The 25,287-nt window shown below is 35.5% G+C and overlaps 1 protein-coding gene across 2 annotated transcripts in view; it reads right to left on the reverse strand.

The window, feature by feature from the left end:
• The window catches only part of tpk1 (thiamin pyrophosphokinase 1), a 66,799-nt gene extending 41,619 nt beyond the window's left edge, over positions 1-25,180 (reverse strand). Inside the window, exons 1-4 of one of the 2 annotated variants that reach the window (XM_079862607.1) lie at positions 25,105-25,180; positions 19,480-19,550; positions 12,863-12,937; positions 4,860-4,929 (exon numbers count right to left, since the gene is read on the reverse strand). In XM_079862607.1, coding sequence (XP_079718733.1) covers positions 4,860-4,929; positions 12,863-12,937; positions 19,480-19,519 — 185 coding nt within the window. In that variant the 5' untranslated portion in view covers positions 19,520-19,550; positions 25,105-25,180. Of the gene's footprint in view, positions 1-4,859; positions 4,930-12,862; positions 12,938-19,479; positions 19,551-24,965; positions 25,042-25,104 lie in introns of those variants that run through there. The other variant, XM_079862608.1, reaches the window with a different exon arrangement.
• Positions 25,181-25,287: the final 107 nt, after the last annotated feature.

A 25,287-nucleotide genomic window follows, 5' to 3' on the forward strand; every position in this document is an offset into this window, starting at 1 on the left:
AAGTCTTAAAGGAACGGCCAAACAAATCTAAAATACTAACATTATAAGAAAATTAAAAGAGGACAGAAAAAGGTTAAATGTAATTTATTCCTGTGATGGCAAAGCTGAATTTTCAGAAGCCTTTACTCCAGTCTTCACTTGTCACATGATTCTTCAGATTAACATTTACGACTTAAAGGATTTAAAGGGATAGTTCACCCAAAACTGAAAATTCTGCAATCATTTACTCACCCTCAGATTGTTCTAAACCTGTGTGAATTTATTTCTTCTGCTAAAAACAAACAAACAAATATTCGACCCTATTGGCCCTTTTTATGGAAAAATACTATGGAAGTCAATGTGGGTCCATCAACTGTTTGGTTTCTGACATTTTTCAAAATGTCTTCTTTTGTGTGAAAGATGAAAGAAATTCATAAAGGTTTGCAACAACTTAAGGGTGAGTAAATAATGACAGAATTTTCACTTTTGGGTGAACTACCCCTTTTTAGAAACTTTCAGATAGAAGCTCTCACTTGTCTGTTTCTGAGCTACAGAAACAGTAGCGGTTTTAAGAGAAATGTATTTATGTAACAATCTAACAGCTAACGAGACATCTGAACATTGGGAGATTATCCAGAGAGCGATCACTGTTGATAATCCAGACATTTTGGGAATAGAAACCTGTTCCATAATAATGGCCGATAACATCTGCAAATGGTGGAATAAAACATGGTATGTTTCATGAGCTCCAAAGCAATAGTGTGTTCACTGCTTCAGTTCAAATAAAACTGAGCTTTCTAAACTAATCAAAATGTACCAGGAAAGGTCAATGCAGTAATTACATTTAAGGCAGTGTGAGATAATAACAGGATATGTCTTGATCTGTGCACCAGCTCTGAAGATTTCCCTCCCTGTCAGCTCCTGTTTGCACAGTGAGATTAAAAATGAATAATCACTGTGGATGCATGTAATTAGGCAAGGCCAGAGGTCTGCCAGACATATGAAATGTGTTCCGGTCCTGCATCAAAAAGACTTCTGGGAATGATCGCTGCTCACAAATGAGTATAAAACAAAAAGATGTCACAATGTGCAGACAGATTTGCAAGTATCATTAGTTACACAATGTGCGGTAGGTTTTGGTCAACTCAGCAATTTTCAATTAAAGGGATAGTTCACCCAAAACTTCTGGCATCATTTATGCACCCTCACATCTTTTCAACATAATAACTCTGTGTTAGAAAAAGACCACAATTTAAGTTGTTACTCATTGATGATCCTACCCTCAACGGGCTGGGATCACTGGCAAGTGAGTTGAACTTTAGGCTGGTTTTGTGAACTGAAACAACACATTTATTGAATCTTTCAGACCATTTTTGTGAACTGAATCAACCAATTTATTGAAAAGTCTGGAATCAATCAGACCATTTGTTTTCAAACTGAATTAAGCAATATTTTGAAAGAATAATATGTTATGTGAACTCGATCAACTGATTCATTACAAATATGTGAATAATATAGACTGGTTTTATGAACTGTATTAAAATATTCATTACAAATATCTGAATAATTTAGACTGGTTTTATGAACTGGATCAACTGGTTCACTTGAAGATCTTATCCATTTAGAGTGATTTTGTTTAATGAATGTCAATTCATTAAAAAGATTTGAATTGTTCAGATAAGTTTTGTGAACGGGTGATCTGGAATCATTCAGACCATAAAAAAAAAATGAATTAACCAATATTTTGAATTACAAATATTTTGAATTAATAATATCTGTTATGTGAACTGGATCAACTGATTCCTTACAAATATCTGAATCATTTAGACTGGTTTTATGATCTGGATCAACTGATTCACTTCAAGGTCTGATTCATTTAGAGTGAACCAAATCAACCAATTCGATAAAAAGATTTGAATTATTCAGATCGGTTTTGAACTGAATCAAACAATTCATATCTAAATTATGTATGTATGGAATTAAATGAGGGTAGCACATTACAAAAATATAATTTTTCGATGAAGTATCCCTTTAATTCCTTCAAAAATGTTAATTCCTTACTTCCATCAAAGGAAGAACTAAAAAAGCACAGCATCTGTTGATGATATTCATATCCAAATATGGAATATTATGCTTGTTGCTCAGACCCAATTAATTTCCAGCGAGTAGATATTCCCTAATGACAACGCATTTGGCTAACTGTCTGGAGAAGACTTCTATACTCCGTTCTGGCAGCTCTGAATAAAATCTACAGATGACAACAAAAGCATATGGAGTAAAGCAATGACAGGTACAAGTGAATTGATGGATGTGACATGGAACAGGGCCTGCTGTATGTGTGCATTCAAAAGAGATTGTTTATTTTTTGGAACGTCCTTTGAGGTGTCTTTGGCAGTGCTGCTGCAAGCTGATAAGCTCAAAACAACACGCTTCTGACGATCGCAGTCGAAACATACTTTACTGGCAGTGTGCTGAACAGATCATTAGCTCCCTATGAAGAAATTCTGACTCCCTTAAATATGCCTGCCGTCACAATAAACCAGCTGTTTTGAAGCAGCAGCTCAGTCTGTTATATGTGGCGCAATATATGTCAATTTGCTGTTTATTATCCTATTTGAATAATTTTACTGGCTCAGGCTTTTTAAAACCAACATCATGCTTATCAATTTAAAGAAGTGTACTTGCCAGAGAGGGAGAGCGTTTCATGGTTTCAGTAATTAAAAGTTTTACCAATCATTGTTATGCCATTAAAAGACAGTGGCTATTTTTAAATACAAAAAATTCTGTTACGAATTCACTACTTTCTTTTGCTTCATGCTGCTAACTTGAATTAAAAGGTTAGTTCACCCAAAGATGAAAATTATCCCACAATTTACTCACCCTCAAGCCATCCTTCATCTTTCTTTCAGCCAAACCCAATCAGAGTTCAGTTATATTAAAAAATATCATGGCCCTTCCAAGCTTTATAATGGGAGTGAATGGTACCTTAGATTTTGAAGCCCAAAAAAGCGCATCCATCCAACATAAAAGTAATCCATACAAATCCACAGGGTTAATAAAGGCCTTCTGAAGCAATGCGACGCTTTTTTGTAAGAAAAATATCAATTTTTTCAACTTTATTGGCTTTCGGTAACGGCTGTACACGAGTCGAGTTCCGGCGGAAGAGTGACCTCTAGACTCGCGTATGGCCGTTTCCGGAAGCCAGTGATTATAGTTATTTTTGGGTGAACTAACCCTTTAAAGGGGCTATATGCAACTGTTTCCCCAAAATAAACGTAACAATTGCCTTTTTATTTGACCATGTATGACTCAAACATCTCCTGATGAGCATACTGACACCTTGTCAGCTCACAGTGGGTGCACCTATAAGCCTGTATCCTATTTTTCCTATTTTCTGTCGGGTCGGATTTTTCGCGCGCTGTCTGCGGATGTGACGTCAAGCGCGTTCATGTTAAACGTTTCAGATCACTCTGCCACCACCGCTAGTCAGCAAACAAACTTAGTTTCTCAAACAATATATGTATTTGACTGTTCTTACCTCTGTAAACATAATGTTGACTTCTTTGTAGCGGATGACTTGTGAAGTGTGCACGTACGAGAGCGAGCAGAAAGGAAGAGCAGTTCCGTTTTTTGGCCACAGGTGTCAGTCGCGAGTTTAAATTTCAGAAAAAAGCATATAGCCCCTTTAAGCTATATCGACAACACTTGCTGCACAAGGTTTCCACTTGTCGCTCCTTTTCTTTAAAAAAACGCAAAAATCTGGGTTACATAAAAAGCACTTACAATGGAAGCGAATAGGGCCAATCCATAAACATTTTAAATACTCACTGTTTAAAAAGTATAGATAAATAGTATGCGTATTTTAGGGCATTGTTTACTAACCTTTTCTGTGTGCATCCAATTTTACAAGTTTGTTGCCATGACAACTCAACATTAAAACCCTAACATGACTGTAAAAATGACAAGAACTACTTAACAGCTGACATAATACATAATACATAACAGCTGACATAAGTTTGAACAAAATGATTAATTTACTGTGCTTTAATAAAATCATAAGCTGCACAGGCTCATACAGTAAATTCCTCACTGTAATCTCGATTTTTGCTTTTAACAAATTAAACAAGGGATAAGTCAAAATTACTTTTTGCAGTAATCTGCATTAAACCACAAATGCTGTTGATAGCGCTTACCTTGTACTGAACCTGGAATGTTCCTATAACAAAAGACAAACATTGTCTCCAGATTCATGATCTTTCCAAATCGTCACCTTCCTAAAATAATTGCCCAAGTCATTTTGAGGATCAAATGATTTAGGCAATTATTTTAATAAGGAGACGAAATGTAAAGACACCAAAGCTACCAAAATAGTCCATACAACAGTTTTTTTGTTCTTTTTGGAGATGGACAACCAAACATGTGACAAAATAACAGCATTTGTTTTTGGAGGGACATGAGGCTAAGTAATGACAGGATTTAAACTTTTGGACAATCTATCCCTTTAAATAAACAAATGCTCCAGTATGTGTTTGGTTCCATCACTCCATGCTTGGAGAGTCTGATATTCAGCTTTATTTTTAGGTGGTAGAATGAAAAGGGGACCCAAACAAAAGAAAACAATTGAAAACCGCTCAGGAGAGGAGAGAAGTACCCAATTTAGAGGCCTGGAGATGAATCTGGCCTGTCAGCTACTGACAAAAGGTGATGGATTAGGAGTTAAGTCCTCTGAAAGCACTCTGGCAAACAGGATACTCCTGAGGCCTCCTACAAGTCCAGCAGCTCTGAGAATGAACATGTGCAATGACACCAGAACCTTGACATCACCAGATCCATCTCTGCCCTCGCAGTCAATAGTGATGGGAGCCAAAATAGGTTCTCACCTCTCGCGACGACCCTCCGTGAGCCGGTACAGATGATTGGCACCTCCGTCGGCACATGCCCGGATCTTGGCTGAAACGGCAAAAAAAAAGTAACAGGAGGTGCTTAGATGAATCCTTGATCGCCTTCATTACAACTCAGATCTCGGAGCAAAAATGAGTGAAGAGGTAAATATCATTGAAATCACATTATACGGCTATACGTTTGAAGCCATTTCAGAGCCCATCTCGGTAACTGCTGACATGCCGAAATGAAAACAAATAGATTATTCTAGATCATGGCCATAATGACAGTAATGGCTCCCTTGTGCCTTTCGTGAAAGCACTAATCATTTCAGGATGAAGGTCAGTCTGTCCTGTCAGGATCATCATCGATTCTGATAAGCATGGTGAGACTTGTCATTTTCAAGGTAAGGCCAGTGGGAAGCTAAATCCAGTTAAACATGCCATTGGTTTTGACAAGGGATATGACAGCCACATCTACATAATGAATCTTGATCTACACTGTGTAATACTTCATATACTATATCATATAATGATGTCTTTAGGTATTACCTTTGATGAAAAACAGATATGAAAAAAATATATAAATAAACATGAAAATAATTAAAAGTTTTGTATTATAAATATGACTTAATCAGATTTTCATTGTAGGCCTATATATTCATTTATAATGCATTATAACAACAAAATATATATTTATTTAATAGAAACATTTATTTAATCAATTAATGAATTTTTATTAAATGATTGAATATATATATATATATATATATATATATACACTGTACAATTATGAAATATACTGCATAAAAAAGTGCATAAAGCATATTCATATGGTATATATATTTATATTTTGCAATATATTTCAAATTTAGTATTTTTATAATAAATAATATATAAAACACAATATATGTATAAATAAATATTTTAAATAAAAAAATGCATAATAACTATTAATAAAATTATGAAAAGACTTATTATGACAACCTTTATAAAGCACTATATAAACAAGCTTCACGTGAAGTGCTACCTGAGATTCGGTTTTTAGTTTGTGAATTCAGTGCAGGCTAACAAATCTTGGAAAGATGTCGCAGCATATGCTTAGTTGGAAACGTACAAAAAAAAAAAAAACATCTAAAGTGACATTAAAATGATAATCCTGCCGACTTTGAAGTCTGACAGGAGCAGAAGTTCAGAAGAAGTGCTCTTGACTTTTTTGTAGCTGCTGAACGAAGCACACAGATGTTTCAAGTTTGATTTGATTTATTTATAAAGCACATTTAAAACAACCTTGGTTGACCAAAGTGCTGCACAAGAAATATCTAGGTCCATCCCCAAAATTAAAATAAACATTAAAAGCACAAGAGTACAAATAGATTTTCAAAAATTAACAATATTGCATGGTCCCAGATGTGGGATTCACTCTCTAGACAATAGCAAAAAGTAACAAACAGGAATGTAAAATTTTACACTGAATAAATTAGTTATTTTAAACCAGGTGCTTTGAGAGTGACGGCTTTCCTTTGAAGACTTTTCTTCCTTCTTTTATCAAGTAGCTTGGTTATAAGCCTGCAATCCTATTAATTAAAACAACACAAACCCAACGGTACTGCATTTCAAAACAAATGACGGTGACTTTTATGTTTTGTTTTGTTTTTCTCACATAAGTTCCATGAAAAAGGGAGGGAACATTTTCACGGTTGCATGAAACAAAGACGGTATTCTGGGACAATCACTCAGATGTTATGCTTATGAGAGTGAGGAATTGTCACAAAGATCGTGTCAAGAAGAACGTAATCTTGTCAGCACAGTTGGTTTATGACCAAGCGTCAAGGGAAGAGAATTGGATCATACGCCTCATGAATAATGGAATGCGTTTGTAAGACACTCCTGAAATCCTAATGGACAGGATGACTTTGGGCATACTGTTAAAACAACTTCTTTCAGGTGAAAGCATGAGGATAATCAAGGGAAATGTTTTAAACAGTTAAACACCTGTACTGGTGACACAGAAGGGGGTGGAAGCGCTTCAACAACACAAAAACATTCACTTTCAATTTACATGCCACCTTCAATGACTGAATAAAATTCTGCACTCCTGAAAACGTGATAATACACTTTATGAATGCTTGTAAGGGTCATCTTGCTCTACAAATGACACTTTTGTTGCCATTCTCCCACTTGTCTAGACTTCTGAACAATGTCTTAGACTACATAACTCAATAAATCAAAGTCAACCTTGCATTTGTACTGCAGTTTAAAGGCTATTCTGTGGTCAATTACTGATTGACATAAGCTACCAAGAGTCTCCTATATCAACAGGGCATTCACTACACAAAAATAGGGCTGTCAATTAAGATCAATTAATCACATGAGAAAAGTCATCAAATGATTATTCGTTTATTGTAACTAAAAAGACGTTAAAAGTTTTTTGCATCAAATAAAAAAAAATCTCATCGTACAAAATCAACGGTATCCATCCATGCTGAGAAAAGCCCCTAAATGAATTTAATGAATTAAGACATTGCATTATTGTGCGTAACATTATTTAAGTAAAGTCTTGAATAGACAAAAAATGTATATAGAAAAAAAAGTGAATTTTCCATATTCTTGAACATACATATCCATTTTTTTATTTGTGTTTTTAAGACTTGTATGTATGACAAAAATCTTTGAGTTATTTGGGTCTCTTTCGCACTGATAAGAAAAAAAGCGAGGTGATCGCGCTGGCGCAACCGCCGACCCCAGGGGGTTAAGACAGTATTTTCTACATGTGTTATTGCATTTTTTATTCAAATAATTTATTTTAGACTATTTAAAAGAGTGGTTTGTTAGTGCAAAATGATAAAATAATTAATCGAAAAGCAATAATAATAAAAAAAGAGGTTCAATCCTCTCTGTAATGACCCATGGACCCATGTTTACACGATTACACTGCAAAATCATTTGCTCTTCAGTTCTGAAATAATGCCTCATGATGATACATCCAGGCCAGTAATTCATTAGTTCCCAGACAGCTAAATTGGTCTGGCAAAGACATCATTATTTGTTCATAGTGTGATTACACTGGCGTTTTCAATGCAGTCTCAGGAGGTGAATCAAAGAAGCTGTTCTGTAAAGACCCCATCAAAGTAAACAGCATGCAACATCTCTAACTGGAAAAAACAGGGCGTAATTCAGTCTAGCCGTGAACTACATCTAGGAGCAAGACTTGAAAGCTCCGGGCTGAATGCAAATGACTCATTATTTCAACACCAGGCAAATCTATTAATATGAAGACTTCAATAAAATGAAGACTTAACCACATGCAGAGCACAAAAGGCAATAGTCTAACATTCATGACCATGAATCTTGAGAATCGACGGCACTTAAACTGCTGCCAGTTCTAAATGTGCTGTGAGTACCTAACCTGTGGTTTCAATCACAGCTGCAAGATCATGTGAGCTGCTTCGTCTAAGACTTTGAATGCGATCATCTTTTAGCCTCGGTCAAACAGTAAGGAACATTGAATCAGTGAGTCATTACAATCAAAAAGAAGTTTACGGTGGGACCTCCAATAGTAAACAACCAACCGTTCTCACTTTTTGGTGAGGCAGCATTACGACGCACGGAGATGCTGGAGGGGGTAAATCATCTCTGAATGCTCTTTCACTGAAGCCCTGGTGCAGGACAGATAACCTTGTAAATAAACACTTCATAATCCACCAGCGGTGCTTCCTCTTCCTGTCATGAACTTTTGCTACTCGGTCTGTGTTTTATGGGGGACAAATATTGATGAGGCAGACTTTGCTGTCGCTGATTTAATGTCTTTTGGTAGTGGAAGTGAAGTGAAGCCTGTGGCCTCTGTAAATCAAAGAGGGCCGAGTGGTCAACGAGCAAAATGGAAGGTTAGTTTGCCTTTTAAGCTGGTTTCTTTATCCTCAAAAGAGCTCAGAGAAAGAGTGGGTACACAACTTTTAATTTAAGTCTATAATTTTGTATTTCCTTTGAAGTAGAAAGTTTGAGCAGAATATATTTTCTAATAGCCTTTTTCACAGGCATAAATCATTGATTCTTGCTGTCTGTTGCAGCATTGGTATTTCTCATTCTAGAGATCTGATTGGACAAAAATCAATGGAGTACAAGATGAGTCATCAATATTTTAGCTCCTTTTTCATGGAAGAGAAAAACTAAATTTTAAATATGTAAATTACTGTCCAAAAGTTTGGGGAAGGTAAGCTTTTAAAATGTTTTTGAAAGAAGTCTCTTGCTCACCAAGGCTGCATTTATTTGATCGAAAATACAGTAAAAATATTGTAAAATATTACAGTTGAAAATAATTTTGAATTTCTGAATTTTCAGTAGCCATTACTCCAGTCTTCAGTGTCACATGATCCTTCAGAAATCAAAGAAAAATGCAGTTTGTTGAGCTGCTTAATAGTTTTGTGGAAACGTGATACATATTTTTCAAGATTATTTGACAAACATAGACAGCCTCAAAGCTATAACAGACATGGCATAAAAGCCAAAAAAAGCCACAAAATCATTATCAAGCCCATGAAGTGATCCAAACTCACAATCCGTCTATTGACCAAAACGCTCAAAAAGATTTAAAAAAAAAAGTTCTGCCAATCCTCTATCGCTGTATTGCAAAACAAACCATCAAAAAATAAGGCTGTTTCACACTTTTCAATACCGAGGGAAGGATAATAATGATTTCACACACCACGGTATGTGGAAAAAGGGTTTCTGGACAGGAGAGAGAAATGCTGTACTAGAGTGTGTCTGATTTTTGTGGCACTTTCAATTCTTCAACACACCAAGCTTTTATCAAAACAGGACGTTTGAAGCATTTCCTTCAATAAACCCCAGTGTTAGAGGAAGGTGGAGAGGAACAGCTTACAGGAGACGACTGAGGCTTCCACAAATCCGATTTAGTTTTCAACCTTTAAGACTGACTGTCAATACTGTCAATTTTGCAAGTGATGAAATTTGTTTTTGACAGCGTAGTCAATGTCAGGTGTGATGAATATCACTGATGATGTTAGCAGAATGGCAAGAGACTTTCTCGTACAACAACTAAGAGTGGAAGTGTGGAACTTTTGCCATTGCTCATGTCTACAGTAGCATGACTCACCATAATGCTGAACTAATAAGGTGCGTGAGACAACATAAGTGACATTTTACACACAAATTCATATCCAAAACCGCTGACTCGTACACTCATTCACTAAAAATGAGTGTAATACAGCTTCACAAAAATATAAATGTAAACATTCTGACTGAGACACAATGCAAAAAAATATATACAGTATACATCTTAAAAATAAGATTGATGTGGTTTGGAAACTTTGGATTCACCAATTTGATTTGGGCATATCAAAAATGAATTTTCAACTTGTTTCATACCAATTATCCGAGGGAAACTTCTGGCTTTACACTACCATTCGGGGTGTAAAAACTTTGGGGTCAAAAATAATTTTTGGTAACACTTTGTCACATTGTGTTCTGTTTAACATTTTCATGAACTTTCAGTTTGTTGTCATTTTTTACATGTCTTTGTTCAGATTCCTGTCACTCAGCTGTCTCCTTGGTAACCGTCATTATTACTTCATCTGTGTCAGCTGTGTTCCTTTAATTATCCTCGTTTGTGTCTGCTTTATCTTTTTATTATTATTTATTATTCTTCATGACCATATTCTACAACCCTTAATACCTACACAATACCTAAACTTAATACCTAAACTACCCCAATACCTAAACTAATAAGCAGTAATTTAGTTTACGGAGGCAAAAGTCATAGTTAATAGTTAGCTAATAGTGTTTATCTTTAATACTTTTGTTAAGAAAGGACAGATTAAATTGATCAAAAGTGGCCATAAAGATATTTACATTGTTAAAAATTCTAATAAATGTTGTTTTTTCTATCAAAGAATCCTGAAAAAAATGATCAGTTTCCACAAAAATATTACACAGCACAACTGTTATAATAATACGATTTTTTTTTCTGGATCACCAAATCAGCATATTAAAATGATTTCAGAAGGATCATGTGACACTAACGACTACAGAAAATCCAGCTTTGCTATCAAAGGTAATCATATTTTGAAATATATTTCAAATTGTAATAATATTTCACAATATAAAATTGTTTTTACTCTATTACTGATCAAATAAATGCTTCTTCCAAAAACATAACAGCCAAATGTTGGGTAGTTAATGGTAGTGTACAAAATAGAAATGGACCTGAGTCAGAGTAACTGGCATTTTTATATTGATGCTAACAAAAACAAGGCTGTGAGTAACAGAAGTACAGAAGGATCAATAATGGGCACACAGGTAACAAACCGGTAACAAATAAACTGCATTTCCGTTCCTCGCAGCCTTGTTTTCGTTAGTTTTGAATTAAGCATGGCAGCTACTCTGATGGCATCTACTAATCCACTAACTTCCACACAAAGCATTTCTGGTTCTAATTTCATTTCTAATGACACAACTTGACTAAGAAAGACGTGAACTTTTGAAGGCAGTTTTGAAAAGAGTCCAAAAATGTGTTGGTATCTGCAAAGAGCAGTCTTTGATCAACCAGCCCTATAGAGAGCTGCTGGTGCCACAGGCCCATAGGGCTGCACTTCTGAGGCTCACTGGAGGAGGGGTGGAGCGCCCTGCCCCGGTCCCTCAAGGAAACCATCTGGATAAGCTCACCCTGCTCCCAGAAACACACTCATCGCCCACCTGATTTGCCTCCAGAGCAAAGCTGCATGAAACATGCAAGATCAAGAGTTTTTAAATGAGAGAAAAAAAACTAATGCAACATAGTTAACAAACTCTCACCCGCATAGAACCAAACCGGCAACTATCTTAAGAGAAGAGTCTACATCAAATGAATCATCATTTTCTTTACATATTTTACTTTGCTAACCCTAAAAATCATGTGAAAAATCCTGGATGTAAAAACTATAGGGCAATCAAATGAATGCACAAAATCAGTCATTAATTACGAAAACATAATGCAAAATGAAAATGAATGCAATTAATTATGCCCCCTTAAACCTTAGCTAAAAATGTTTTTCAATAATTTATGTTCAAAAATGTTTTTCAATTATTTAGTCATCTGCTTCAGTACTGTAACGTCTAATGTAATGAATAGCCTCCAGTTAAGGAAGTTTCACAGCAAACATTTATTAATAAATTCAATCAACTAATTAGAATATCGTGAAATGAATTAGATTACATTTTTAATTGATTTCTATGTGCATTTTTATGCATTATGCTATGCCAGTTTTTATTATAAATAGTGCAAGTAGTGTGTTCACATCAGTGTTATTTTAGTATTTTTATATACTATTATATTTATTCATATTTTGAATATTTAATATTTTCAGGTTTCATTTTCATTTTATTTTAAGTTTTAGTAATTTTGTTACTGGCTTGTCAATTTTATTTAGTTTTTTTAATATATTTCTATTCAGTTTTAATTTTTTTTTTTTGTTTCAGTTGTAGCAATGGTTCATTTTAGATCTAATATTTATATATATTTTTAATATCAGCTTTATTTAAATAAACGAAAACCATTTTAATAGTTTTAGTTAACAATAACAACACTGGTTCACACTCTCAATTCCAACAAGAGAGAACACAGTGCATAATATAAGTGCGTATTGTATAACACAACTAGTCATGATCTACAATTCAATACAAGAGCTATAAATCCGGCTGCAATTGAAAATTGTTTGGGATCAACAAATAAAGGTACCTGAAAGCACACAACACTATAAAGACAAACAGAAAACAAAAAAGTTATGTAATCATACATCATCCAGTGGGGGATCAAAAAGATGACTAATGCATTATGGTTTATAGCATACAGCGCCTCTATATCTCACCAATTACGCCTGTCTGACCTTATCTAGAGAATTCTGTGCCAGCTATCTCACCATTCTCTACTGCAAAAGCAAGCCAGACAAGTACAGACAAGCATCAAATCAAAGGCTGATGCGTGAAGTTCATCACAAAATCAATACCTTTACTCCACAGAACATGAAAGTACCGCTCATCCAACGGTTGATTTAGGATAACCAAGCAAATCCTCTGTTTTCCTGGTGAAAGAACACAAAAGTGAACATTAATGGGCAGACATATTTCATCTCTTTCATTTACAGTGTGCCACTGAGAAAAACACATTGTAATATTTGGTTTAATCTTGTGCGATAAATAGAAGCAGCCAATGAAAACAGCAAAAGTAATAACTGTAATAATAATACACTGTAATAATAATACAGGCTAATGCCTTTGGTAATTGCCTAAACACAAATTCTGATGCATTTTCGCAACTGCTAGATGTGCTTTATGTGTAGCAATTTAAAGCAAACTGTGATATTAACAAATCAATTTCAGCAAATTTTACAGATATTATATAACACAAATATATTTCACTTTCATTCTTAGTGATACTACAGGAAATCAATTATAGTCAGTAAAGAACAGATTTTTTTAAACAGTTAAAAAATATGATTAAATAAATAAATAAACAAACAAATAAATAAAGGAATGAAAATGGGAAAGGGGTACTATGAAATAAATTCTTAATCTTACACATTTTGTAGTAAAATATCATTTTATTTATTTTTTGTTAGAGGCGAACCCTATAATTCCATTGTATTTTTATATCAATAAAAGGTTTTTAGAAGCAGTGACAAGAGAAGTACGGTAAATAATGGGACAAAAAGGTGCCAACAGGTTCAGAACAATATAGGTTTGCCCAACTCAAACTCACAGCACCAAAGCTCAATGTGTGCATGCAGTGCATCTAACCGCTAAACCACAGTTCTAACACATAATAAACTTTCTGTCACATATTGATCCAACTATACAGCCTGAAACACTACATAGAAGTAGGAGAAGTAGAAGTAGACAACATAATTTGGTAAATCTATAATTTTGCGTTATTTATATTTCAAGTTAATGTTCTGTAAGGCCTCCCAGTGCATAAAATGCATGGGTTCACACATTTAATTGCGATACATTTCAAAGCCAAGCCACTCACACATTTATAATTATAGTTATTCTAACATGAAGCTAATCAAATGTTTCTCCAAACAGCACAATGCTACAATTGAAGTCTCTAAATGGCGAAATGCTGGCAGGATTAAGGAGATATGTCAGCATTACAGAATTGATTTTATTGCACATTGTTAGAAAAAGAATCACCAACATCACAGGATGAGGAAACATGACAAGTGTACGTGTCAAAACTGTCTCCGAATAAATCACAAGTATACTGATGTGGGCGTGAACAGAACACATCTTGCGGAACAGACTGGGTAAATATCAAGGTCTCGAGGTGCGAAAACAGTGTATAAAATAATGAGAGCTATCGCAACACCCTAGGCAGTGGTGAAAGGACAACATCTGTATTTTGCAACAGTTATACAAAATCGGTTTTTCACATTTCAGTCACAGATCTCCTCTTCCTGTAAATTGCATTTTTGACAGCATGCACTTGTAGTAGGGCGCCAAGGACGTTTGCCACATTTGAATATTCTTCTCTGGGAATTATCAATTGAAATACACAGAAATTATCATATACCAAATTAACTGAGAAGCTTGCTGTTCATTAGGATACAACAAATTTGCAATTCAACACATAAACAAGCTGGGTTTGATTAGTTCACAAATTGGAATGAATAGGACATGAAACGCAATTTCTTATTCTAAACAGAGTTCCATTAAACATAAATTTATTGAATATGTATGAATCGAAGGAACGTAAGGACACGCTGAGACTTGACAATGGCGTATTTTTGGATTAGGTCAAAAATCTAGGCCATGTCTTTAGTCTTCATTTCACTGAAGGGCTATATAGAACATATCAGAGAAGTGTAAAGTCGCATCTATCTATTCCAGGGTATTTTTGTTCTCATGAGTCTTTTGTCTCGAAATCTCTTGAGTATGTGGACCTTATGGGAAAACAGTGTGAAAATTAAGCACAGCAAGAATACACTAAAACCAGTTCTTTACAGGAGAGATAAGCTCTACTTTAGGAGCAAGAGAAAACAACTTTTAAGTTGAGATTTCAATAAAAAAAAATTGTATTTCTTGATCTCAAAAAATAAGACAGATACAGTGAGGAAAATAAGTATTTGAACACCCTGCTATTTTGCAAGTTCTCCCACTTGGAAATCATGGAGGGGTCTGAAATTGTTATCGTAGGTGCATGTCCACTGTGAGAGACATAATCTAAAAAAAATCCAGAAATCACAATATATGATTTTTTTACTATTTATTTGTATGATACAGCTGCAAATAAGTATTTGAACACCTGTCTATCAGCTAGAATTCTGACCCTCAAAGACCTGTTAGTCTGCCTTTAAAATGTCCACCTCCACTCCATTTATTATCCTAAATTAGATGCACCTGTTTGAGGTCGTTAGCTGCATAAAGACACCTGTCCACCCCATACAATCAGTAAGAATCCAACTACTAACATGGCCAAGACCAAAGAGCTGTCCAAAGACACTAGAGACAAAATTGTACACCTCCACAAGGCTGGAAAGGGCTACGGGGAAATTGCCAAGCAGCTTGGTGAAAAAAGGTCCACTGTTGGAGCAATCATTAGAAAATGGAAGAAGCTAAACATGACTGTCAATCTCCCTCGGACTGGGGCTCCATGCAAGATCTCACCGGCTCGTGGGGTCTCAATGATCCTAAGAAAGGTGAGAAATCAGCCCAGAACGTCACGGGAGGAGCTGGTCAATGACCTGAAAAGAGCTGGGACCACCGTTTCCAAGGTTACTGTTGGTAATACACTAAGACGTCATGGTTTGAAATCATGCATGGCACGGAAGGTTCCCCTGCTTAAACCAGCACATGTCAAGGCCCGTCTTAAGTTTGCCAATGACCATTTGGATGATCCAGAGGAGTCATGGGAGAAAGTCATGTGGTCAGATGAGACCAAAATAGAACTTTTTGGTCATAATTCCACTAAATGTGTTTGGAGGACGAAGAATGATGAGTACCATCCCAAGAACACCATCCCTACTGTGAAGCATGGGGGTGGTAGCATCATGCTTTGGGGGTGTTTTTCTGCACATGGGACAGGGCGACTGCACTGTATTAAGGAGAGGATGACCGGGGCCATGTATTGCGAGATTTTGGGGAACAACCTCCTTGCCTCAGTTAGAGCATTGAAGATGGGTCGAGGCTGGGTCTTCCAACATGACAATGACCCGAAGCACACAGCCAGGATAACCAAGGAGTGGCTCTGTAAGAAGCATATCAAGGTTCTGGCGTGGCCTAGCCAGTCTCCAGACCTAAACCCAATAGAGAATCTTTGGAGGGAGCTCAAACTCCATGTTTCTCAGCGACAGCCCAGAAACCTGACTGATCTAGAGAAGATCTGTGTGGAGGAGTGGGCCAAAATCCCTCCTGCAGTGTGTGCAAACCTGGTGAAAAACTACAGGAAACGTTTGACCTCTGTAATTGCAAACAAAGGCTACTGTACCAAATATTAACATTGATTTTCTCAGGTGTTCAAATACTTATTTGCAGCTGTATCATACAAATAAATAGTAAAAAAATCATACATTGTGATTTCTGGATTTTTTTTTTTAGATTATGTCTCTCACAGTGGACATGCACCTACGATGACAATTTCAGACCCCTCCATGATTTCTAAGTGGGAGAACTTGCAAAATAGTTTATAGTTAGTATAGTTTTCAAATACTTATTTTCCTCACTGTATACAGTGCGTGCATAATTAATAGGCAAGTCGATATTCTAAAAATATAGCTTTCCCAAGCACATTTTACAAATTCCAAACCACATACATTTTAATAACTACTATTAATTTTGAATATAGGCCTAATAATTTGGAAGTGATATATAATTGTTAACGAGGGCAGGAAGTGAAAACGCCTTATACTCACATTGAAAAGTCAAAAACTATTAAATGCCCATGAGAAGGATGAAATACTATAGAAAATGCTAAATTAAGATGTGATCATTGGACAAGAAATGTTCATTGGGCCACAGAAAAAAACAGGTTGAGAAGAAATGATGGATGTTAACTGCAAAAGGCTTTAAAGAGTTTCTGGTGGTTTCACACTTAATTCTTCACCTTTAATTCTTAGTCTCCATCACGGCTTCCATTTTCCAGAACTGCAAACTACCTGCAGTCTCTAGAAGTACAAGGTGTCAGATTCTCTGGGATTTTGCTAAGGCAAGGAATCCTGAAACATGACACACACTTAATAAGAATCACAAGCTGATTGTCATAAAATAGATGAAGACTGCTTTTCAAAAAAGTTTTATAGTCAGATAGGTTGAGAGTGAGTCTTGAGGGACAAGCACCAGTTCAAGTCAGACAACAGCGGCGGTGGCGAGGGAGTCATGGTGTGGCATGGTGCTGCTACTAACAATGAGCAAGACGAACCTTTCAGGGAAGGAGATGGACTTAAAATCAACTCCAAAAACTCACTGCCAGATTCAGGAAGATCAATTCTTCAAATACGAGAGGAAGTGGTGCTGGACCCTCAAGAGTCACTGTCAACCTATCTGTCAATAACGCCTTTAAAACAATCATTCTTTATGTATTTCACAACACTTCAGCTTGTGATTCTTTATTAAGTGGGGATTTCAGAATCTTACCTTAGCAAAGTCTCAGAGAAACTGACACCTTGTACTTCTGGAGACTCCAAGTAGGTTGCAGTTTTGTAAAATGGTGGCACTGGAGACTAGGGTTCCTGATGGTTTCACACCTAATTCTTTGCCTTAATACTTAAAGTCTTTTGTAGTTAATATCTTTTTTACTTGACCTGTTTTTCTGTGAACCTGCTGACCGAATAAACATTTCTTGTCCAATGGTCATACCTTAATTTTGAAATTTATATAGTATCCTTCTCATTGGCATTTAATAGCTTTTTACTTTGTGCGAGTTAAATCTCCTTTTGGCCCATTTTACCTAAAAGAAAACCTGCTTGATAATTTTTCACTTCCAGCCCTCATTAACAATTATGTATCACTTCTAAATGATTAAATAGAAAAGTAATAGTTATTAAGATTGATGTGGTTTGGAATTGGTAAAATGTGCTTGAATAAAAAATATGGTCAGAATATTGACTTGCCTATATGCACGGCACGCACTGTAATAATGCTAATCCTCTTCAGGCTTTCGCACTCCACCCCTGCAGCAGTGTTGTTTCATCCAATATTTATAAAATATAAATATTAGATGAAAAAGTCAAAACTAAAAAACTCAAACGAAAATTTAAAATGTTGCCTAGGAAACCAACTGAAATAAAAGAAGTTTAAATTGAATTACTAAAATATCTAAAACTGAAATCCATATATTAAAAATAAATTAAAAAATTATAAACTTTAATATATTTTTTTTATAAAAATAACAAAAAAACATAAAAAAAGTAATCCTACAATAATAATAATACCGTAATAATAATAATAACACTGCACTGCAGTCTACAGCCAAAACCGCTCTTAACATTTCTAAAATTTATTCTAATTACAGTAATTTGATTGTAGAGAGCATGTTTTAAGAATTCTCACAGGGCACAAGGCCTTTTCAGTCTCGTTAAACAGCATTGTGTGTGGTCCGTGAGTAGGACACAGGTTTTAAAATACAGCACAAAAGTTGTACAATTTACTGAATTTGACAGTAAACGACCTTCACCACTTTACCAGCAAAAATTTGTACGGAACCGGACATAAGCTGATGTTAGTCGTTGAGAATGCATTCATTAATGACCACAGGCGGTCTCAGGCATATTGAAAGCATGGCTGGAACTCTTGGCCAATCATTAGAACCTGATTACTTACTTTCTGGTCATGTATTTATGGGGCACCTACCCAGAGAGGGAAAAAATCTATTATTTTGCTGTAGACTGCTATCAGATTAAATGGGGCTGTTTTGTCCAGTTATTGCATATCACCCCCATATTCTCTGCAAAAAGTTAACTTGACTGGAATCATTAGCTGAATGCCAAACTTCTTCTACAATCCTGTTAAAAAGCAAAAAACTAGACAGCCACATCCAGCATTGCCTGAACTTGGAAATAAATCACTGTGTTAATTTGGCTTGTTTTAATAGTTCCTGATTTTTGCTCAAGAAAACAGCAGTTTAAAACAGTTTTAGGTTCATCTATTCTTAGAACCAATTATAAATGTAAAGATCTAATAAAAACACACCCCAGAAGCCCACATTGTGTGATAAAATATGCAAAACAGAAATTTGCTATTATCAATATGACTGTGTTGGTGTAGTCTTGTCTGTGCAAACCAAGTAAATGACTAAACAAGTATTACACCTGAATAAACACTGTGGAGATGCATAAAAATCAGAAATGATGGACACAGGAAACCATTTCATTTCTTTGAAAATCTTTTTCTCAGCCATAGTGAATAAAAAAAACACTGAAAGTAAAAGATTTTCATTAAAGTTAAGTTATAACGTGTAAGACAGCACATTATAATAACTGTGAACATGCAAAGTGGCAAATTGTAACTGCATTGCACTTCTGTGATATATTTATTAACTGGTTATGTTCTTCTGGACAAAGTGTAAATGCATGCATGGGCAAGAATAAATACATTCAGACATTTAAATGTGTTTCAAATGAATAATTACCTGAAGGCAAAAGGCAATCTAATGGAGCGAACTCATCCATGGTCGTGTTTATAATAAGCTGGATTCATCAACTGAAGGAGAAAACAAATAAAAGCTTATTAAAAGACAACACAAAAAGTTCTTCATCTCTGTAGAAGATCTGGCAAATTAGATGTTCTAATAAAAAAAACAGGTTTCTAGCAGGTTTCTATTTCTATTATGACAGATAAAGTAATGCACTGAAAAATAAAACACGATAGACCATTTAACGTCTAAAATACAAGATAAAAACTTGGAAGAAATGTCCCATCGCTCACCTTCTTTCACGGTCTTGCCTACATGAACTCTCGGTCCTGTGAACACTAACTTTTCCTATCTAATTTACCTATGCTCTACTCCTGTAATATGTTACTAGTTTAGCTCATGGTAGTCTCACATAGCCAGATTACTGGTCTGCACAGCAGATTATTCTGATCAGGAACTCGCATGTGTGATTTTGCTCAATAAACAAAAGATAACATGAGTAACTTTTAAACGAGTAACCTTTGTGATGGATTTTAATTAATCAACTATAATTAATCAACTAACATTTGTTTTTCTTGCAGGAACAACATTCATATGCTTTTAATGCGTCAAAACTCTTTGGGGAAAAACTTGTGACTTTGAGTATGTGTGTCAAAATAACATAGTTTTGGGAAATGAAACTAGACAGTCTGTTAGAATCTTGTGATTAACAAATGAAGTCATCATTAAAACAGAGTTTGCTTTACCTAGTAACAGAGGGGTTTGCATATGAAGATCCAATCAAATAGTGGGGAAATGATGTAATGCAGCCTGACATTTATGCCATACCTCTATACTATAAAAACTGTTGTATATGTATTTTACGGTGGGATTCTCAATGGAATTTGTCTGAGATCCTCCGGCCTTGCTTCTTGGGAGAGATTCCCTGAGAACTGCTCGTGAAGATCTCCTGGCCGTGATTAAAGCATTTAAAGGACATGCAGGTCTGTTTGTCGATTTATTCCTGCGCAGGAAGCTAGTTTAGGAAACTAGTTAAGGAAGCTAGTTTAGGGGAACAAGTTAGACTAGGTGAGATATCCAAGTGAGGACATCGCCAGGAGACGAGACCCAGGTACAGAGTTGGGTGTCCATTTGGAGACACCCCAGATAGTTAGGTTTAGGGAAAAATCCACTACACCTTTTAGACACAATATTGGCAGTTACATTTGTATTTTTGCTTATTATAATAAAGCCAAAACAGAATCAAACGTTGCATGCCTCCTAGCAACACTAGGAGTGTTTAATGTCTGATTGAATGAGTGTTTTTGAATGAATTCCTTGAGTGAATAATTCAATGATAATTACCTGTTAGTCTATTTTAATAATTTCAGAAAAGAACCCTTTATAAAATTTGCAACGAATGTGCTCTTGAAGTGTACTTCAAATCTGTGAAGTATATATTTTTTAAAGTGTACTTGCGCTTTAATAGAGAGTACACAACTGTTTCATAACACACAGGTTTTCTGTGACACAGTCTCTTATACATTTCTCATATCACAACTGAAATTCTCAAAACTACTTGCACTACATCATCCATACACATCATAAAAGCAGTTTCTCATTCTTTTGAACAAATTGCAAATGCTTTGGTACATTAATGCAATAGATTATGAACAATTGTCTGTTGTTTCATACATTATCAATTGCTTATGTCATGTTGATCAAAATGTATGGTTCCCTGTTTAATAATCTTACTCCTCAAAACATCTAGGCATTAGGCTAGTTCATTGCATAAATCATTAAATACAAAATAGTTCCAACTAGTTGTCATAAACTGTCAAGCATATTTTCTATTAGACTTTTTTTTTTTGTAAATGTGTCGGAGATGAATTCTGAATTTCACTAATGAAGGGAAATGTAAAGGGCTAGATGGTGTGCAGTGCTATGACCAATGATCAACCAGTTCTCTAAAAGAGCTTCAAAAGTTCTCATGAAGCTTCATTTGGCAAGCATCTATGCACAACACAGTGTTACAAATTCTGAAAAAGGAAGAAGAACAAGGAAACAAACAGGGTCAACAGGCCGGGAAGAAGAAGAGGAGTAAGGATGAGAGGTGGAAGGGTACGGAGGCAGAACAGTGGAAGAGGTAGAAGAGAACAAAGATTGTAGACATGTTTCTGATGAAATAGGCTAGGGGCCACAATTGTGGACCATGTTCTCAATCATGACCTTATGGCCGAGGCGGGTCGAAACGTATGTATATATACATATAAAGCCTTTTAAATGTATCATTTAAATGATAAATTGAAAAGTTTCAAGCTTCTCGGCCAAAAAGAGAATTTCATTGATTGCTGTATTCTGTCCTTGAAGCAGATATCTTATCCTGGCTGATTATGAAAGCACTGGTTGAGAGGACAACACTTCGAGCTTTATATGCAAGATAAATATTTAATTATTTACTCAACACACAGTGCAAAATGTCATTACTTGGATCAATCCCACTGAGAGTAACAGATCAATGAAGGTAGAGAGGTGCATCCCTAACACTCTGACAAAATGGATCAACATAGCAACTAAAAGGGGCTAATCCAACCTGACACCCACAAAACTATTGATGAAAGTAGAGTGCTGTCAAAAAGACATTGCAACAGAAACTCAAGAAACTCAAACTCAAGCAGTTGGGCCTTAAAGGAATAGTTCACTTCAAAATGAAAATTCTGTGAGCATTTACTCACCCTCAAGTTGTTTCAAACCTGTATGAATTTTTTTACCAGCTTCAAAAAAGGATGCAAAAATCCCATAATTGTCCCATAAAATTGGCTCATATGACTCATGCACTTTATTATAATAGTTCTGAAGTCATGTGAAGCCAGTATTTAGTGAAGAATTTAAAGGAATAGTTCACCCAAAAATGAAAATTATGCCAACCTAGGTGTATATGACTTTCTTCTTTCAGTCGAACACAATCAGAGTTATATAAAAAACGATCCTTCCCAGCTTCTTAATGGCATTGAATAGTGCCTGAGTTTTTGAACCGCTAAAAACCACATCCATCCATCATAAAAGTAATCCATACAACACCATTGGTTTAATAAATGCCTTCTGAAGCGAAGCGGTCAGAGGTCACCCTTCCTACAGAACTTACAGCCATTGCCAGAAGCCAATAATTATAGTAATTGCCATTACATTTATTAACCCACTGGAGTCGCATGGATTACTTTTATGATGGATGGATGTGCTTTTGGGACTTTCAAAAACTCAGGCACTATTTAATGGCATAACAAAGCTGTGAAGAGCCAGGATATTATTTAATATAACTCTGATTGTGTTAGGCTGAAAGAAGAAAGTCAAACACCTAGGATGGTTTGAGGGTGAGTATTCCTTTAAGTCTTATTATCAATGGCAGATTACATGTATGCAAATAAACTATTTATAATTGGACTGATGGCTAAATTGGAGTGAAAAGCCTTGATATAAACACGTCAATCAATCCAAATCCAAATTAAATTTCTATTGGATTGAAAAGGGGAGGTGTAGCCCTGAAAAAATACAATCAACATTTTCTCAATTGGATTCCAAAATACTTTACACACGTGCCCGGTGCTGTAATGCGCACGTTTACATACGTTTTGCCCCTTACGAATGTGTGTATGTTTTTTTTTACATCTCATGAACTGCTTAGTGGAGGAGACTGAATACTACTTACTAAAAAAAGCTCTTCAGACAGTACATGTCATCAAGACAAAATAATTTTCGGAATGCATGTAAACGGATATGTGAACCATACTTTTTTAGGGTTCATAAACAGAACTTTCAGAATCTGGATTCATTCCGACAGGTGAAAATTGGTGCAAGCAGACATACAATGAATCAGTTGATTGAGTCCACAAAACCATTCTGAATAAATCACTCATAAATCTGACTTGTGACCAGCCCAATACTTTAAAATGTCTCCATTTGTGTTCCAGAGAAGAAAGTCACACGTGTGTGCTTGTTGTATAAGGGTCAATGATGTGACGGGTCATTTTTTTTGTCCAAAGGCCTTAATAATAATAAAAAAAACAAATATATAACATCCAAAGTATGTAAGGTAGTACAACTTGATCTCTTTTACTGAATCCAAAAGGTTTTAATTATATTTTACTACATATAAAGGTATTTTGAAAATTTTGAAGTGTCAAAAGGTCATTTGGTAAAACCGATATAGTAAATATTTAAATGGAAGAATATTGTTTTTAATAACTAAAGGAACTACAATAATACAAATATAAAGCAGATAAGGCTCTTTTTTTTACATTTCCCCTTTTCTCCTTTCCCTGTGCAATGTTTTACTTGAATATGTTGGAGTGTTTAGAGTAGTCCAATAAATTATTACATTTATGAGATCAGTGATAATTTTTTTAAATATTTCTTCTGTGGTACACACTACTATCTCAACATCAATGTCAAATCAGTTTTTAACTTTCAAATCAGTGGTTAAACCGAATGACTTTTTTGGTGAAATTTTTTCCATCTTGTAAAAAATGACAAAAAGCAGTGTTAATTGATTGTACAAACCACAAAATCTTATTGTTAACACCTAGGTAAACTAAAAAAATGGTTTCAAATGTAGTTATATCTCCATTCTATTTTTTTACACTTTTAAAAACCTTATTCGTCAATGACCCATAAGTTGCTTTTGAGAATGTGCAATTATGTACAAAGATGTTATGAGTGAAATTATTATATTACTATAATTACTATCATTAAATTGTTAACAAGGTGATTCTGAGGGGTAAACACCTCACAATTATCTTTATCACAACACAGTAAAAGTTTTTTTATTTATTTATTTTTTTTTTTACTTCAAAAGGCAAGACTGTCAGTACAGTTAAAAATCAGCCTTGTCAACGGCTAAAGTGAGTTCTTTCTTTCCTCCATTGTGTTTTTAATTAATTTGGCCCTTGTTGTGTCGTTTTTTTCCCTCTGGGTGTTTTTGTAATTACTTCTATTGAATGAAATTTCAAGGCTCTCTGACTTAGTCTGGGGAAATTCTCTGCTTGACATCAGTTCTTGTTGTACTTTAAAGAAGAGCCAGAGTTCATTCTAAGGTTGAGTGCCCAAATAATTTACAGTTTACAAACTTTATTAACTCCCTCATTATGTGTACAAGTAAATCACACAAGTGCTTCTTCAGGGACGGAATGTATTTTTAATGAAAGTCAAATATCATTATCTACAGCTTTCAGCTCTGGCACGATTTCACTCAAATCTTTGGCAAAGCTCACTACTTCATCAATTTTGCAGGCCGAGTTTAAAGCAAACCTCAAGAGATATCGTAAATTATTACATCACCAATACATACAGAGGATGAACTATGAGAAATAATCCGTCCATAAAAGTGATGAAGAAGATAAACATGCCATCAAAGTGTTACAGCGAGAGAACCCACAGCGACAAGCACTTACTGAACACTTGACATTTATTTGGCTCTGTTTCAAAACCTAGAGAGCAGACTAATTTACCTAGACAGCAGACGTGTGCGCGTTCAGCGTTTGAGTAGTAAAAAGTTTTTTGGGGGGGGGCATCAAACGCGGATAACGTCGCTGTCTAGGTAGTCAGCCCGCTAGGTTATTAGATGCAGCGTGTATCTCGTGTACTCACTCTGTGAATGGGTATCCAGCAGCATGCGTCCAGTCCACATTTGTGTACAATCAACGAGTGCCGAAGAAAAGGCTTGAGCTCCAGAATACTGTGTGATGTTTGTCACAGCGACATCTAGAGGTGGATTGTACACCTACACGGATCCCATTGAGGTCGTCTTCCAGAATGCGATGACAGACAGAC

Source organism: Squalius cephalus, assembly GCF_949319135.1.
Source record: "Squalius cephalus genome assembly, chromosome: 25".
NCBI lineage: Eukaryota > Metazoa > Chordata > Actinopteri > Cypriniformes > Leuciscidae > Squalius > Squalius cephalus.